The sequence below is a fragment of the Hyaena hyaena genome, unplaced genomic scaffold (assembly GCF_003009895.1).
Source record: "Hyaena hyaena isolate Hyena2069 unplaced genomic scaffold, ASM300989v1 scaffold_1089, whole genome shotgun sequence".
Taxonomy (NCBI): Eukaryota; Metazoa; Chordata; class Mammalia; order Carnivora; family Hyaenidae; genus Hyaena; species Hyaena hyaena.
In genome coordinates, this window is record NW_024081721.1 from 79,227 (window position 1) to 92,822 (window position 13,596).

The window sequence follows — 13,596 nt, forward strand, 5'->3', positions numbered from 1 at the left end:
GAAGAGGACATAAGTCAATGTAGGCAGGCTTCTCATATCTAAGATTCTGCTCTTTAAAAGTCTGGGTGTGTCAGTTGAAGTCAGAAAATGTGGAGGGATGGAACTCTGCAGACAATCTTTATTTCCCTGTGGCCAAGACCTGAAGGAGCTTTTCTTCACCCAATATACAGTTTTTTTTCCTTTGCTTTAGGTAGTAGTAGGGACTATTTGTAAACCGTCTAAGCAATGACACATCAAACACAGGCTTTAGCAGAATCACGTGTTTCCAACCTTCATCTTTTCTGGACCACTCTCTGCTCCTCCTGTCTCCCAACCCAGTCCCACCAACATAGCAATCATTGTGCTTGTTGTGCAGCAGCCCACTTCAAAGAAAGGCATCTCACTCAGATCATAATGGGATAGCCTGAGGGGGCTATTTTTGGGGCCATGTGCACCCACCTACTTAGGATGGAGTTAACTGGACCAAGGGTGAGCAGTTAGAGTATAAAGCTGCTTCCTGCTGCTTGGATCCCAGAGCTATCTTGAACTCTGAAGGACCTTCCAGGCTCTGTGCCAGAAGACCTGCTCTTCCTGAGGTTGGTTGTTTGCCAACCTGAGAGTCTCTTATCCTTAAAATCATGCATCTGAAACACTTATGCAAATCTTTAAACTATCGTCTTTGGCCACAGATTATTGTCAAGCAATATTTATAGTTTTCTAAGTGGACATTAACAGATGCTTCTTTCAGAGATAAATTTTACTACCAGAGAGCATTTTACAAGACTCAAAAAAACCTACTGGACTCCACTAAAGAATCCCTTATGGTAGAATTTCAGAAACAAACTAGGTAGCAGAAACGTATTTTTTTTTTGGCAAGGGCTCTGCCTGGTGTTCCTTAATGGTATCATATAATTTCCTATATTAAATGTTGAAAAACTCTAGACCAGGGGGTTAAGGTCCTAGCTATGGGCCCTAATTCTAGCTCTGTTTCTTACTACTTTTTTATTGTAGGCAAGATCTTTAATTCTTTGAATCTCAGTTTCCTTACTTGTATATTTATTGTCAGAATAAATGAAGTATAAGGTCTCTCCCAGCTCTAGCAATCTATAATTCTACCATATTGGTTCTACTTAACCACAAGAGTAGCCTATCTATTAAAGTTCATTAAAGAGAGATTCTTTGCAAAAGTGAAATTCTTTATGTAGGATGGCCCAGTTAGCTCTCAATGTTCCCTTGTAATAGAGTCCTCACTATACATTCTGAAAGGGGGAGAGAAAAAGTAATAATTGGCTGTGAAAGAATTTATTTTAAATACTGTTTTGCTCAAAAGGACAAAGCATACATCCATTAAAAAGACTATAATCTGTGTTTACAAATTTCTGGTTAAAAGAATTAGAACAATTAAAAAGTAGACTCAATATTAATTCCTTAATATTGAGGAGTATTTTTCTACTTAAAAAAGTGTATTTTTCTACTTAAACTCTTTGATAATAATTATGCTAACATTTATTGAACACCTAGAGTTTGCTAGCAATTATGCTATCCATTCAAAAATTGAAGTTCAAAGGAATCTTCTATTATAAAATGCACCACCCTTTTGACAAGGATTTTGAGTATAATTAGTATTCACTGTATTCTGCCCTGACTCTTACTTTGATGTATATTAGTGTTTTCTCATACTTGCTTAATAAAAAATAGCATTAAAATAGAAGATAGTTACCAAATACTCCAGTATTTGTATTGTCTTAGAGTTGAAAGTAGAGAGTCCATATCTCATCATAAATCTCTTTTTCCAAATAGTTTTCCTGTACATAGTTCAAGTAGAACAACCAATCTATTTATGTCAGCCCTTGCTCTTTTTAGTGACCTCTTTTTGGGCAATGTATTAGATGAAGAGGCTGGTTAGCAAATAATAGCATGGTACAGAAACACTGACTAAGGTCTTCTCCTAGACATTCACATTGCTCCCTTTCTATCCCCTGGGAAAGAAGACACAAGCCGGTTCTAGAAATGACAACTTTATAGCACTGACTGTTCACCCTGAAATCATCTCAAATATGCAACATATCTGTACACACGAATAAATGCATACTCATTCATTCACAGGTTATCTTACTTGGTAAAATGACTTGTTGCTTCTAGGTCTGTATCTTGTGGACGAAGATTATTATGCACATATTTCAGGTCTTGAATTCCACTCAGCTCAGGCAACCCTGCATGTAACATCTTAGCAAATAAAACAAAAGCAAAAAGAACTCAGAATAAATGTAAATCAAGTCTTAGTTAAATTTGGTTAAGCTTACTTGGTTAATTCTACAAATACATGTAAACTTAAACTTATATAGCAACACCTTTCAGTATATAATTATGAATGGACAGAAGTTCATGATTTTTTAACTTTCTGTATTTACTAATAGACGCAACAAAACAACAACAATAAGAAGAACAAATAAATTTGTCAAAGTGTTTGCAGATTAAAAATTTAATTTTATCGAGGTGCCTGGGTGGCTCAGTCGGTTAAGCACCAGACTTTTACTCAAGTCATGATTTGTGGTCCACGAGTTCGAGCCCTGCTCAGGGCTGACAGCTATGCTGACAGCTCAGAGCCTGGAGCCTGCTTCAGATTCTGTGTCTCCCTCTCTCTCTGCCCCTCCCCTGATAGTTCTCTCTCTCAAAAACAAATGAAACATTGAAAAATAATAATAATAATTTAATTTTATCTTCATCGTTAACCAGTGAAATAAGTATGATAGTATTATTATCCCTACCTTGTCTTCTTGCAGAAGAGACATAGTCAGCATTGGACAATAGAATGATAAGGCTTCTAGTATCAGAAATTCTGGACCCACCATTTAAAATCTGAATGATCATGAAAAAGTCTCTTAACCTTTTCGAATATCCGTTTTCTCATTTTGAAAGTGGAGAGGAGAATACATAACATGTTCTAGAGCAATCAAATGGCTAATGAATATGAAAGAGCTTTATACATTATAAATTACTACACAAAAATATACCACAATACCCATTTGAAAGAAGAAAAATTTAATCCCAAGAAAAGTGTAAGTGAAGTGTTGAGATCAAATGGTGTGTAAGCACAGAGTATAAAACTCATCCCTCTGGCTCTTAATCTTATGTTCTTTTATGACTCTATGACTCATACTCTAAGAACACAATTTTCCTTATTTAAGTGGAGATTACATTTATTAAAGATTATGGAAGCAATGCAGTAATTAAAGATAAAACTGTACAAAGGCTCATATGTTTTTCTGCCAACCTTTGAAAAAGTACTGTGTTTATATTATAGTGTAGACTGAAGGGATACTATTCTTTTTAATTATAAGCAGAAATAAAGAAAATATTTTTTGAGAAAAAGTAGGTCTTTCTGAAATAAATTTAAACTTTGAAAAAGGAGGAAGGGCAGGAGGAGGAGGTGGAGAAGGAGGAGAATGTCAACAGTACGTCCGTGACTAAGATGATAAATTATTTCCTGCTCTGGAATAGAGGCACTTTTACAGTAGTGGGAAGTTAAGAAAAATGCTGCTAATTCTAAAAATGTAAAGGAAAAAATGAGAATATGGTTATGAAGGATGGGTAAATTTGTGATTGACTTGTTGAGGTTCAAGTGAGAAAAAAATGGATGTGAAACTGTTCTTTCCTACCGTCTCCACTGAGGCAGAGGGAACAGCGTGTAAAGATGTACTGAGGAGGGCAAAGTGTCTTTCATTATTTCACAAAAAGACCAGGAGAGCATCTGGAATAAGATATCCTGTGAGTAGGTGACAAGTTAAGGGTCTGAAAAGGTAAGTAGGGTAGGATTTTTTAGCGATATAAAAGTTACGTACTTTATTCTAGAGGCAAGAGGAAGCTTTTTTAGTGTTTTTCAAATGGGCATTAAAATAATTGAATTGTGTTTTTAAAAGATCATTGTGGTTATTTGGGGAAAATGGATTAAAGTGAGTCTAAATAAGAGACTGGACTAGGAGAATGTTTATGAATAATGAATAAAGTTATTGGACTTTAAATGTATTTAGGAAGTAGAGTTGAGAAAATTGGGTGATTAATTGGATATATTTGGAGGGCTGGGTGGGATCTAAAGTATATAGCTGTAAATATAGATTTGCGAGTCATTAACATGTAGATAGTAATTGAAACCTTGAAATGGGTCAGGTAGCCCTGGAAAGTTGTTAACGGCTTCTCCTTAGGGATGATCTAAATTAACAATATCTAAAGTTGAGTAAATTCTCTTCTCCCATAAACTCTTCCTTCTTTTTTCTCTTCATCTCCAGTGTAACCATCGTCCAACTAAAAAGAAATTCATATCTTCCTTGATTCCCTCTTCTAACTGATTCTCAATGTCAGTTATACAATTTTATAAAAACCATCTCAGTGGTCTCTTGTATTCATTCTCCTTTCTATTGCTATTATTGTCTTAGTTCAGCTCCTCATCTTTATTTGCTTAGATAACATTTCCTACTTCTCCAATCCCTCTTTTTTTTTTTTATTACATAGCCTCTAAATTATCAGTTTAAAATCAAAGCTAAATTATGCTACTGTCTTCATCAAAAGCAAAGAAACTTCGAGGTTCTCAGGTATCTGTATATCAAAGTCCAAAATTCTCATTCTGATCATAAATGTCTTTTGTTATCTGTGGTCTGTCACTTCATCTATTGTCTACATAGGTCTCCCTCTGTACCACAGACTAAGTACATTTGATGACCTCTATTTCCAACGCATGTTATGCTCATGTTCTTTGAGCTTTCACACATACTTATACTTTGCTCTCAGTCAGGATTCTCTTCCTATCCCTCTGTATCTGTTGAAATTATTTTTGAAAGCTTAAATATCTTTTCCTCTTGAAACACCACAGATCCTTTTGATAAGATTTAATTACAGCTTTCTTTGTATAGCAATCCTATCTTGGTTGCACCTCTTTCAAGTATTTATTTATTTTTATTTTATTTTATTTTTTTAATTTTATTTCTAGGAGAGAGAGAGACAGCGTGAGCAGGGGAGGGTCAGAGAGAGAGGGAGTCACAGACTGAAACAGGCTCCAGGCTCCGAGCTGGCAGTCAGCACAGAGCCCGACATGGGGCCCGAACCCACGAACCATGAGATCATGACCTAAGCGAAAGTCGGACACTTAACCGACTAAGCCACCCAGGCGCCCCTCTTTCAAGTATTTATTGCTGCCTCATGTTTACTATGTTTTGTTCATATATATGTTTGTCATATTCAATTTTAAGAACTTTGAGGATAAGAACTGAGTTTTTATGGATGTTAAATTTTTCATATTGCCAACCATGATGCCTTGCAAATGGAACTTAACAGATGTCTATGAAATAATGCATGTTGCAGGCATGTGTGCATGAATGAATAAATGAATGAATGAAAAAAATGTCTGACCTTGTTGGGCACTGGAAGCCTATAAATAGCAAGTTCTACCCCAACTACTAAACTTGAAATCAACAATAGAGAGATATATTCTCAACAGCAACTTAAGTATAGAGTAGACTTTATCTTTTTCAGTTCTGTACTTAGAGTTCTACACACATTTGTATACTTATTGAGACAGGTTCCCCTTTATCAGTCTATGATTCTCTATTTGCTAATAGCCTTTCTCCCTAGATCTAAATTGCTTCCTGATTTCTCTAGATACTTGGAATTCACACCTGCTTGCTGTCAACTCTGTCAAACATTTTCTTGGGAAGTTCACCCTATACTGAATTCTTCTTCTCTCTCCCCACCCCCATTATGCACCAACAGCCAAGTGCAGGTGGCTTCAAAGTAGATGAACCCAGCTCTCTCCTTGTTATGTGGCTGATTAAAGGTAAGAAGTGAGAACTTTGCCCTTGTTGATGTGCTCTGTTCCTCAGAGAGGAGACTTTGAGTATTGTGACCCTGCCATTGGAGTAAGGATGACCCCATAACAAGGTCCATTTAGCCATGTCTGTTCTCTGACCCTCAGAGATGCGATTCAAGTACCTCTTAGCCTAGATTACATGGGTAATAACTAATTGAGGCAAGGAAAGGGAAAGGGTGGCTAGACTAGTATTGGTAATGAGCAGATACAGATGATAAACAAATGAGTTCCTCTTTAAAGGACAAAAAAAACTTTTAAATTTTTTACTTCTATCCTCCTAAGTCCAAATCTATTTTGATAGTTGTGCTTAGTGAAGTAGACTCTTTGCCACCTCATAGAGCAGTTAGAAAGATTTCTTCTGGGAAATATCTGATATAATAATGGGTGTGATAAACATTTTAAACTGGGTGAATGGTCCCTATGTTCTTTGGGAACCTTCCATAATAGCTGATATTGATTTTTTAATGAGAGAAAAGCTGATGAAATACAGGCTTTTATGTTAGTGACTTCAGCCAGCAACACTCTTGGGTCTCCTACAGATGTTTTGCTTTTAAGTAAGATGGGAATTTCATGGATTATTTTTTCCCCCGATTTTCCCAGGAGCAAATAAAAAGGACTGTGGATATCTGGAAATATGCTGCTCTCAACAAGGGATGAGCCATTAACTCCATAGTAGGCTTACCAGACACTTGTGGCTCATAATCCTGGATACTGACTATTCTTGGAAATAGAATTTATGACCCATGTCAATTATTTCTCAAGTTGTAACTGGGTCATGGGGTAGTAGATTGAATTCTTTTAAAAGAAGTTAATACAACAAGAGTCCGTTTCAGAGAGGATTGAGGGAAATACTGAGTATTCACATGGGCAGAAAATAATCTTTCATGAATTCATTTTTATTTTATAAGAAGCTATGCCAGAGAAAGTGTGGTCCTGAAATCTCTACTGATACTTTGATTATCTACAGAATTCCATAAGAAAGAAACCTCACGGGCACGTGGGTGGCTTAGTCGGTTAAGTGTCCGACTTTGGCTCAGGTCATGATCTCATGGTTTGTGGGTTCGAGCCCCGTGTCAGGTTCTGTGCTGACAGCTGAGAGCCTGAAGCCTGCTTCAGATTCTGTCTCCTCTCTCTGCCCCTCCCCGACTCACGCTCTGTCTCTCTCTGTCTCAAAAATAAATAAACATTAAAAGAAAGAAAGGAAAAAACCTCAAAAGCAGAGAATGAAGAGATAAATGACCAGAAGCAGAGGTAATAACATATCGCTGTTTCATATGTATTTATTCATTGATCTAATTGGTCCATAATGCTTCTGTTCTTTTTTAATTTCTGTGAGAGTCTAAATCTAAGATTATTTGCTTAATCTGAATTTTACTCTGTACTGCCAAAATTTCCTTCTCAGCTTAAAAGTCAAGACCTGGAAAATTAAAACATACAGAGATTGTTTGGATATATTATGTAACAGAAATCTTCAACATTTGATTTTAATACTATATTATGAAAAATTGCTCAGTACTTGATTCAAACATCATCTATCTACGGCTTTTAAATGAAATAACATTTCATAAACTCTCTAATAAGTTTTTCATATATTATGTGCTGAAAGTTTTCTTTTCAGGTAAGTAGAATAGTTTCTTAAGCAAGAGAAAAAAGCCTACCAAGAGCTTTCTCAATCAATTTTTTCAAAAGACTGTCCTTTCACATTATTTTAACATTATAACTTTTGTTATTCAGCATAATTTAGTGTCACTTGAGAAACAGCATCATCTATATTTTGTGCTTTTCTATTTTGGGTTTATTTTTAAAATGTCTGCTGCTAGTTCAATAGTTGTTAGAATATGGTACTTACTCCTTGTATGCAGCTATTTATAACATTATAGACATTTAGATATGATGGATACCTCATTTATTGTATACACAAATTTTATCTTCCTTATCATATTGAAAATTTAAAGTTGACTGTGTCTGACCTGTAAATGTATCCTCACAATTTCTGGAGTATAGTAAGTACTCATGACCTCATGGATTCATGGCTATTATTGAAATAGCCAACTTGAAAATTCTATACTTGGACAAAACTTTATATATCCAGTTTACACATAAAGAAACCAAAGTGTCCTTATACACGAAAGGCTATATGTTTATAATATTTTTTAAATATCTATTTTTTTAAGACAGAGTAAGGTCCATTTGTTGTTTGAAAGTTAAAACAAGGATCCAATCAAGTCTTCACTGCAACAAGGTCAATATTTTGTTTTTTTTAAATGTTTTATTTATTTCTAGGAGAGAGACAGCGTGAGCAGGGGAGGGACAGAGAGAGAGGGAGTCACAGACTGAAACAGGCTCCAGGCTCCGAGCTGGCAGTCAGCACAGAGCCCGACGCGGGGCTCGAACCCACAAACCGCGAGATCATGACCTAAGCGAAAGTCGGAAAGTCGGAAGCTTAACTGACTAAGCCACCCAGGTGCCCCAACAAGGTCAATATTTATTCAGTACTACCCAATAGAACTTTTCTGCAATGATGGAAACTTTTATTATCTATGTTGTACTATATGGTATCACTAAGCCACATGTGGCTATTGAGCACTTGAAATGTGGTTAGTGAGATTGAGGAGATGAATTTTAAAGTTTAGTCAATACTAATTAATTTAAATGTAAATAACCACAAGTGAATAGGGGGTACTGTATTGGACAGTCTCCTTTTGGATTAACAAAGATCTAGTATAATAAATTAATTGAACTCTATTATATGACAGGTACTGTGCTGAGTGCTTTATATTAATTATAGAATGAGGTTATTATGAAATATAAATCAATTAGTACACATAAAGCACTTAGTATAATGTTCATGGAAAACATTCACTATTAGGTCATTTATTCATCAACCCTGCAAGATAGATGTTATTTTCACTTAATAAATAGCTTTTCACTTAATGAGAAATAGATCTTATTGGAATTAAGTAACAGCATCAGGTAGAATTACTGTCATCTGAAGATTCTAAACCAGCTATTTTTAATGATTGTATTGACTCCAAGTACCATATTGATTTACCAAAGGTGTTTCTCTCCTATATTTTGCTGCAGTTATTAGTGTGTATGTATATGCCCAAAGGAACCACCTCCTCCTTCTCCCAGAAATAGTTCTATTGAATCCCTTTCCTCTCTCCCTGTTTATCTACTGTCCATCTCTTTAGCATTGGACAGTGAAACAAAGCTTAAATTTTCCACTTAAGTCAACAGACAATATATAGGAGCATGACTCAGTAGACCCAATGTATACAGTAAATGTACTGTTCTCTGGCTGAGTTGCTAGCAAGTTGTCTTATATTCTTGACCCCTAATTTATTTATTTTTTAATTTATTTCTGAGAGAGAGAGAGAGAGAGAGAGAGAAAGAGAGGCAGCGTGAGTGGGGAGGATCAGAGAGAGAGGGAGACACAGAATCTGAAGCAGCCTCCAGGCTCTGAGCTAGCTGTCAGCACAGAGCCCAACACGGGGCTCGAACCCAGGAACCATGAGATCAGTACCTGAGCTGAAGTCAGATGCTTAACCGACTGAGCCACTCAGGCGCCCCAACCCCTAATTTCTTAAACTGAAAAATAGGCAAGTGATCAAAGGCAGAGATTGGGAGGGGAGCCAGGAAAAATCCTTGCTTGGTCTACATGATTGGTTTGTTATAATGTGTATATGAGATAGTACTTTTTAAAGTACTTCTGAAAAATCCTAAAGCATAATAACAACTGATACAATAATCTAAATTATTGTCCTTAATCTTTAATCAAAATATACTGAGATTAACTCCTGAATACCTCAATATTATTATGAATAGAAATGTTTGAGACAATAACTGTGAATTAATGTAATAAATTATTAAGAAATGTGTTTATAAGCTGTACAGTGGTACTTTTAGTTTGCTCATTCCTTTCTGGTTTGAATAGCTCTTTGGGGAAATCCAAGCCATTAGCAAAAATAGACTACTTGAAGAGAGACATAAATGAAGCTTATTATTTTTGTTGTTTCCTCAAGGGGCTTACCATTTCTAGGAGGTTCAAGAGCAGTCGACTGTGCCTTCTGACAATATTATATGCTCTACAGCAAAGCTCCACAAAATCTTGGAAATGCTGTGGGTTTTTCCCACCTTCTGTAATAAAGTACTCCATCTCGGAAGTGAAAATAAAAGGCGCTCGGTCCCTACAAATGAAAAACAATAGCAACCATAAGCAGGAAGGTAAATGGTGTGTAGAGTTTAATTAGGCAGTTACAACAACTTATTTTCATTTGATTTTGTTTTTGTTGTTGTTATTTTGTCTCTACTCTATGGAATGGGGCCATCTCCTTTATGGGGTAGCTGGAGAAACTTGCTAATTATAGGCTTTGGATAGCCCGCTGGGCTGCAACAGAGAAGGAAGAACATTGATCTCTATGGTCTCAAATATTTAATTCCAAGTTATATTTGATGGAAATATTATCCATTAACAATTATGGTAAGGCCAAATAGTAATGAAAGTGATTCCACAGAAAATATATTCCTAAATTAAGAAAAAAATAAGACAGATCATGTATTTGACTTCATGGTGGGTTTTTTTTATTTCTTTCTTTTTTTTTTTCTTAGAAGATATTGACTCTTTAGGGAAAAAGTTTCAGGTAATAATAAATTATTTCAGAAGGTAATCTAAGAAAAAAAATTAATGTTACCAATTTACCATCGTATGCTTAGTAAGGGAAAAAAGAGGCAGCTGCATTTTATTTCACACTAGGCCAAATAAAAATACTGATCAGAAAGGAGGAAATATGAGCAAACCATGTTGGTATGTATATAATATCACCCCCTGTAGTCTCAAGGTTGAAAAAACAGGAAAACAGAGGACCAGAGAGATGATCCTGTTTTCTTTATTTTTGTCTTTTTTTTCCCTCATGTTATTTGAGACATAGAGATCTCAGATGAAGCATTAGCATTTCTAAGAGATCAGCAGAGAAGGGATTGGAAGCACTTCTCTGGGATGTGAAAAACAGCAATGAGACAAAGAATTTTGATACTGATTTGGCCTAAGTTCATCTAGAAACATTTGAGATAGGAATCTAGTTTTGGGTAAAACCTTGTTTTAAAAGAAAAGATTTTTGAATGAGTTGAAATAAAATATATTTTAAAATTTAAGCCTAGCAGCCTAGATATAATTAAGGTTAGTCTAAGCAATAACTGAAAAAAAAAAAAAAATCAAGGACTAGTGAGAAAGTTTTTTTTTTTTTAAATAAAGAATGATTATGTTCCTTATTTTTGCTATTCTTAGCATTTGAATAAATATATAATAGAGTGGAAAATTTTGCTAATCTGAGTTAGACCTCTCAGATGTGTGGATATTCAAATCAAAAAGCTACATGCCAGGCATTTTGTAGCTGAAATGGAGAAGTAGTATCTAAGCACAGGCAAAGTGTTTTAAAGAAAATAAATAATCTACTTCTATTTGGCTACAGTTATTTTATTTTATTATTTTATTTTATTTTTATTTTGTGATCCATTCTACCACTGAATGTCTGGAGGAGAGGCTAGTATAACAATATCTCCACTTAACTTTGTATTCATTCATTCATTCATTTATTCATTCATTCAACAAAATTTATTGAGCACCTAGATACTGAGGAATGTGTCTTAAGAATCAAGTACAAATTTTAAAATTTTTGCCTAAAATCTTTTATCTTGGCCCTCATTGACTTATCCAACATATATGCTTTGAGTTTACTTTATAGCCTTTTATTTTAGTCAAGCTGGAAGTAGAGCTATTGAAAACAGGAGGTATACCACGGGTTCTAATCCTGGACCTGTTATATCTCAATTTTCTCATCTCTGAGATGGGTAAATAATATTGAGCTCTTAGAATTGCTGTGAAGATTAACTGAAGAAGTGTACAAAATGCCTGATACACAGAGAATTCTACACATTTGGGAATTGCTATGGTTAGAGGCTCTATGCAGAAGGCACAGGCTGCACGTTCTGAATCATATTCTAACACTTACTAGTTCTGGGACTCTGAGCAAGTTACTTGTCCTTTCCATGCCTTAATTTCCTCCTCTGTAAAACAGAGACAAAGGACACTTGACTCCTGTCATTCTTGAGAGGATTAATGGGTTAAAGCATATAAAAGGGCTAGGGCACAGCCTGGCACATAGTAAGCACTCAACTAATGTTAAATACTATTGTTAGTCCTCAAACTAATAAAAAATATGTTCTCAGAGCTAAATCTTGTCACAACTAAGTTTCTCTTTCTCTTCAAAAATGCCACCAGTCTGGGTGGATCAGACAGCTGAGCTTCCACCTCTTGATTTTGGCTCAGGTCATGATCTCAGGGTCGTCAGATGGAGCTCCATAACAGGCTCCGTGATGACTGTAGAGCTTGCTTGAGATTCTCTTCCCATCTCTCCTCTGCCCCTTTCCCCCACTCATGCTCTCTCTCTTTGCCTCTCTTTTAAATTAAAAAATATATGCTACCAGTAAAACTCCAGCCTTCTTTCAAGGTTTAATTTACTATCAGCTGCTCCTTATAACCTCTTTGCATAAGTCCTTAAGTGGACCTTTGAATTTGGTAGAACTTGCTATATGTCACTCAGACAGGTAGTCATCACTATTGTTAACATTTTAGTAGCATCATAGCAATATCCCAGACTTCCATATTGGAAAAAAATTATAAATAAAAATTTTCCAAAATTTTCATAACTCCCTATACTATATTTGCTATATTGAATGGAATTTTTGAAATAATTTTAAGAGTCTTAAATTTTACAACTTCCTAAAATTTTCTTTTCTAATGTGATAGAGATGTTTTTTTCTTCCATATGCTTGACCAAATGGATTTCCCTTGGAAAGTTGTTGTAATTATGCTCAAGTTCATGTGATAACACATTTCCTTCTTCCATGGTAACCACCATTATAAATCAGAAGAAGAAACACCATAGCAGAAAGTCAAATACAAAAGAAGCATATCTAAGTTAGAGAAAATATAAATTAACAATAGTGTTGAAGGACCCAATTTTAGCTGTGTTTAAGTACTATCATAATCTAAATTTTCAGTGGGCCCAACAAAATAAAATGTTACATTTTTTTCTATATGATTTACATGTCACTTTTTTTTTTATTTCTGAGAGAGAGAGAAAGAGAGACAGCATGAGCAGGGGAGGGTCAGAGACAGAGGGAGATATAGAATCTGAAACAGGCTCCAGGCTCTGAGCTAGCTGTCAGCACAGAGCCCAACATGGGGCTTGAACCCACGAACTATGAGATCATGACCTGAGCCAAAGCCGGACACTTAACCTACTGAGCCACCCAGGCGCCCCTTGCATGACTCACTTCTGAGAAATTTTTAAAATAACTTAGGCTAAAATTTTTCTGTAAATGGAAAGAAGCCACACATGTGAAACAGAATCCTATCCCATCCTTACAAGCTGTAAAAATCGTAGCTGGGATGTGCTTTATCAATTCCCTCAAATGTGAACCGAATCCAAGGTCACAGAATTAATGTGTTGGAACCTGTGTCTGAATTTTAAGCAATACTTATAAATCTGAGATATAAATTGGTTATGGCAAGAGAGAAGATTGAAAACTACTTGATCTTCTAGAGCCCATACTGTTATTGCATTCTGAATCAATGCTGAAACTCTCACACTTATAGCTGGACAAATTTACCAGAAATTTATTGTGACTCTCCTGTTTCTATTCCCATATTAGTGGTTTTATCATTATTTACCTAAATCCTACCTGTTCTTGCT

The 13,596-nt window shown here is 35.5% G+C and overlaps 1 protein-coding gene across 1 annotated transcript in view; it reads right to left on the reverse strand.

The window, feature by feature from the left end:
• PIK3C2G (phosphatidylinositol-4-phosphate 3-kinase catalytic subunit type 2 gamma) overlaps positions 1-13,596 on the reverse strand; it is a 323,071-nt gene that overhangs the window by 79,189 nt on the left and 230,286 nt on the right. The window contains exons 24-25 of the mRNA XM_039222254.1: positions 9,873-10,029; positions 2,096-2,205 (exon numbers count right to left, since the gene is read on the reverse strand). Coding sequence (XP_039078185.1) covers positions 2,096-2,205; positions 9,873-10,029 — 267 coding nt within the window. The remainder of the gene's footprint in view (positions 1-2,095; positions 2,206-9,872; positions 10,030-13,596) is intronic.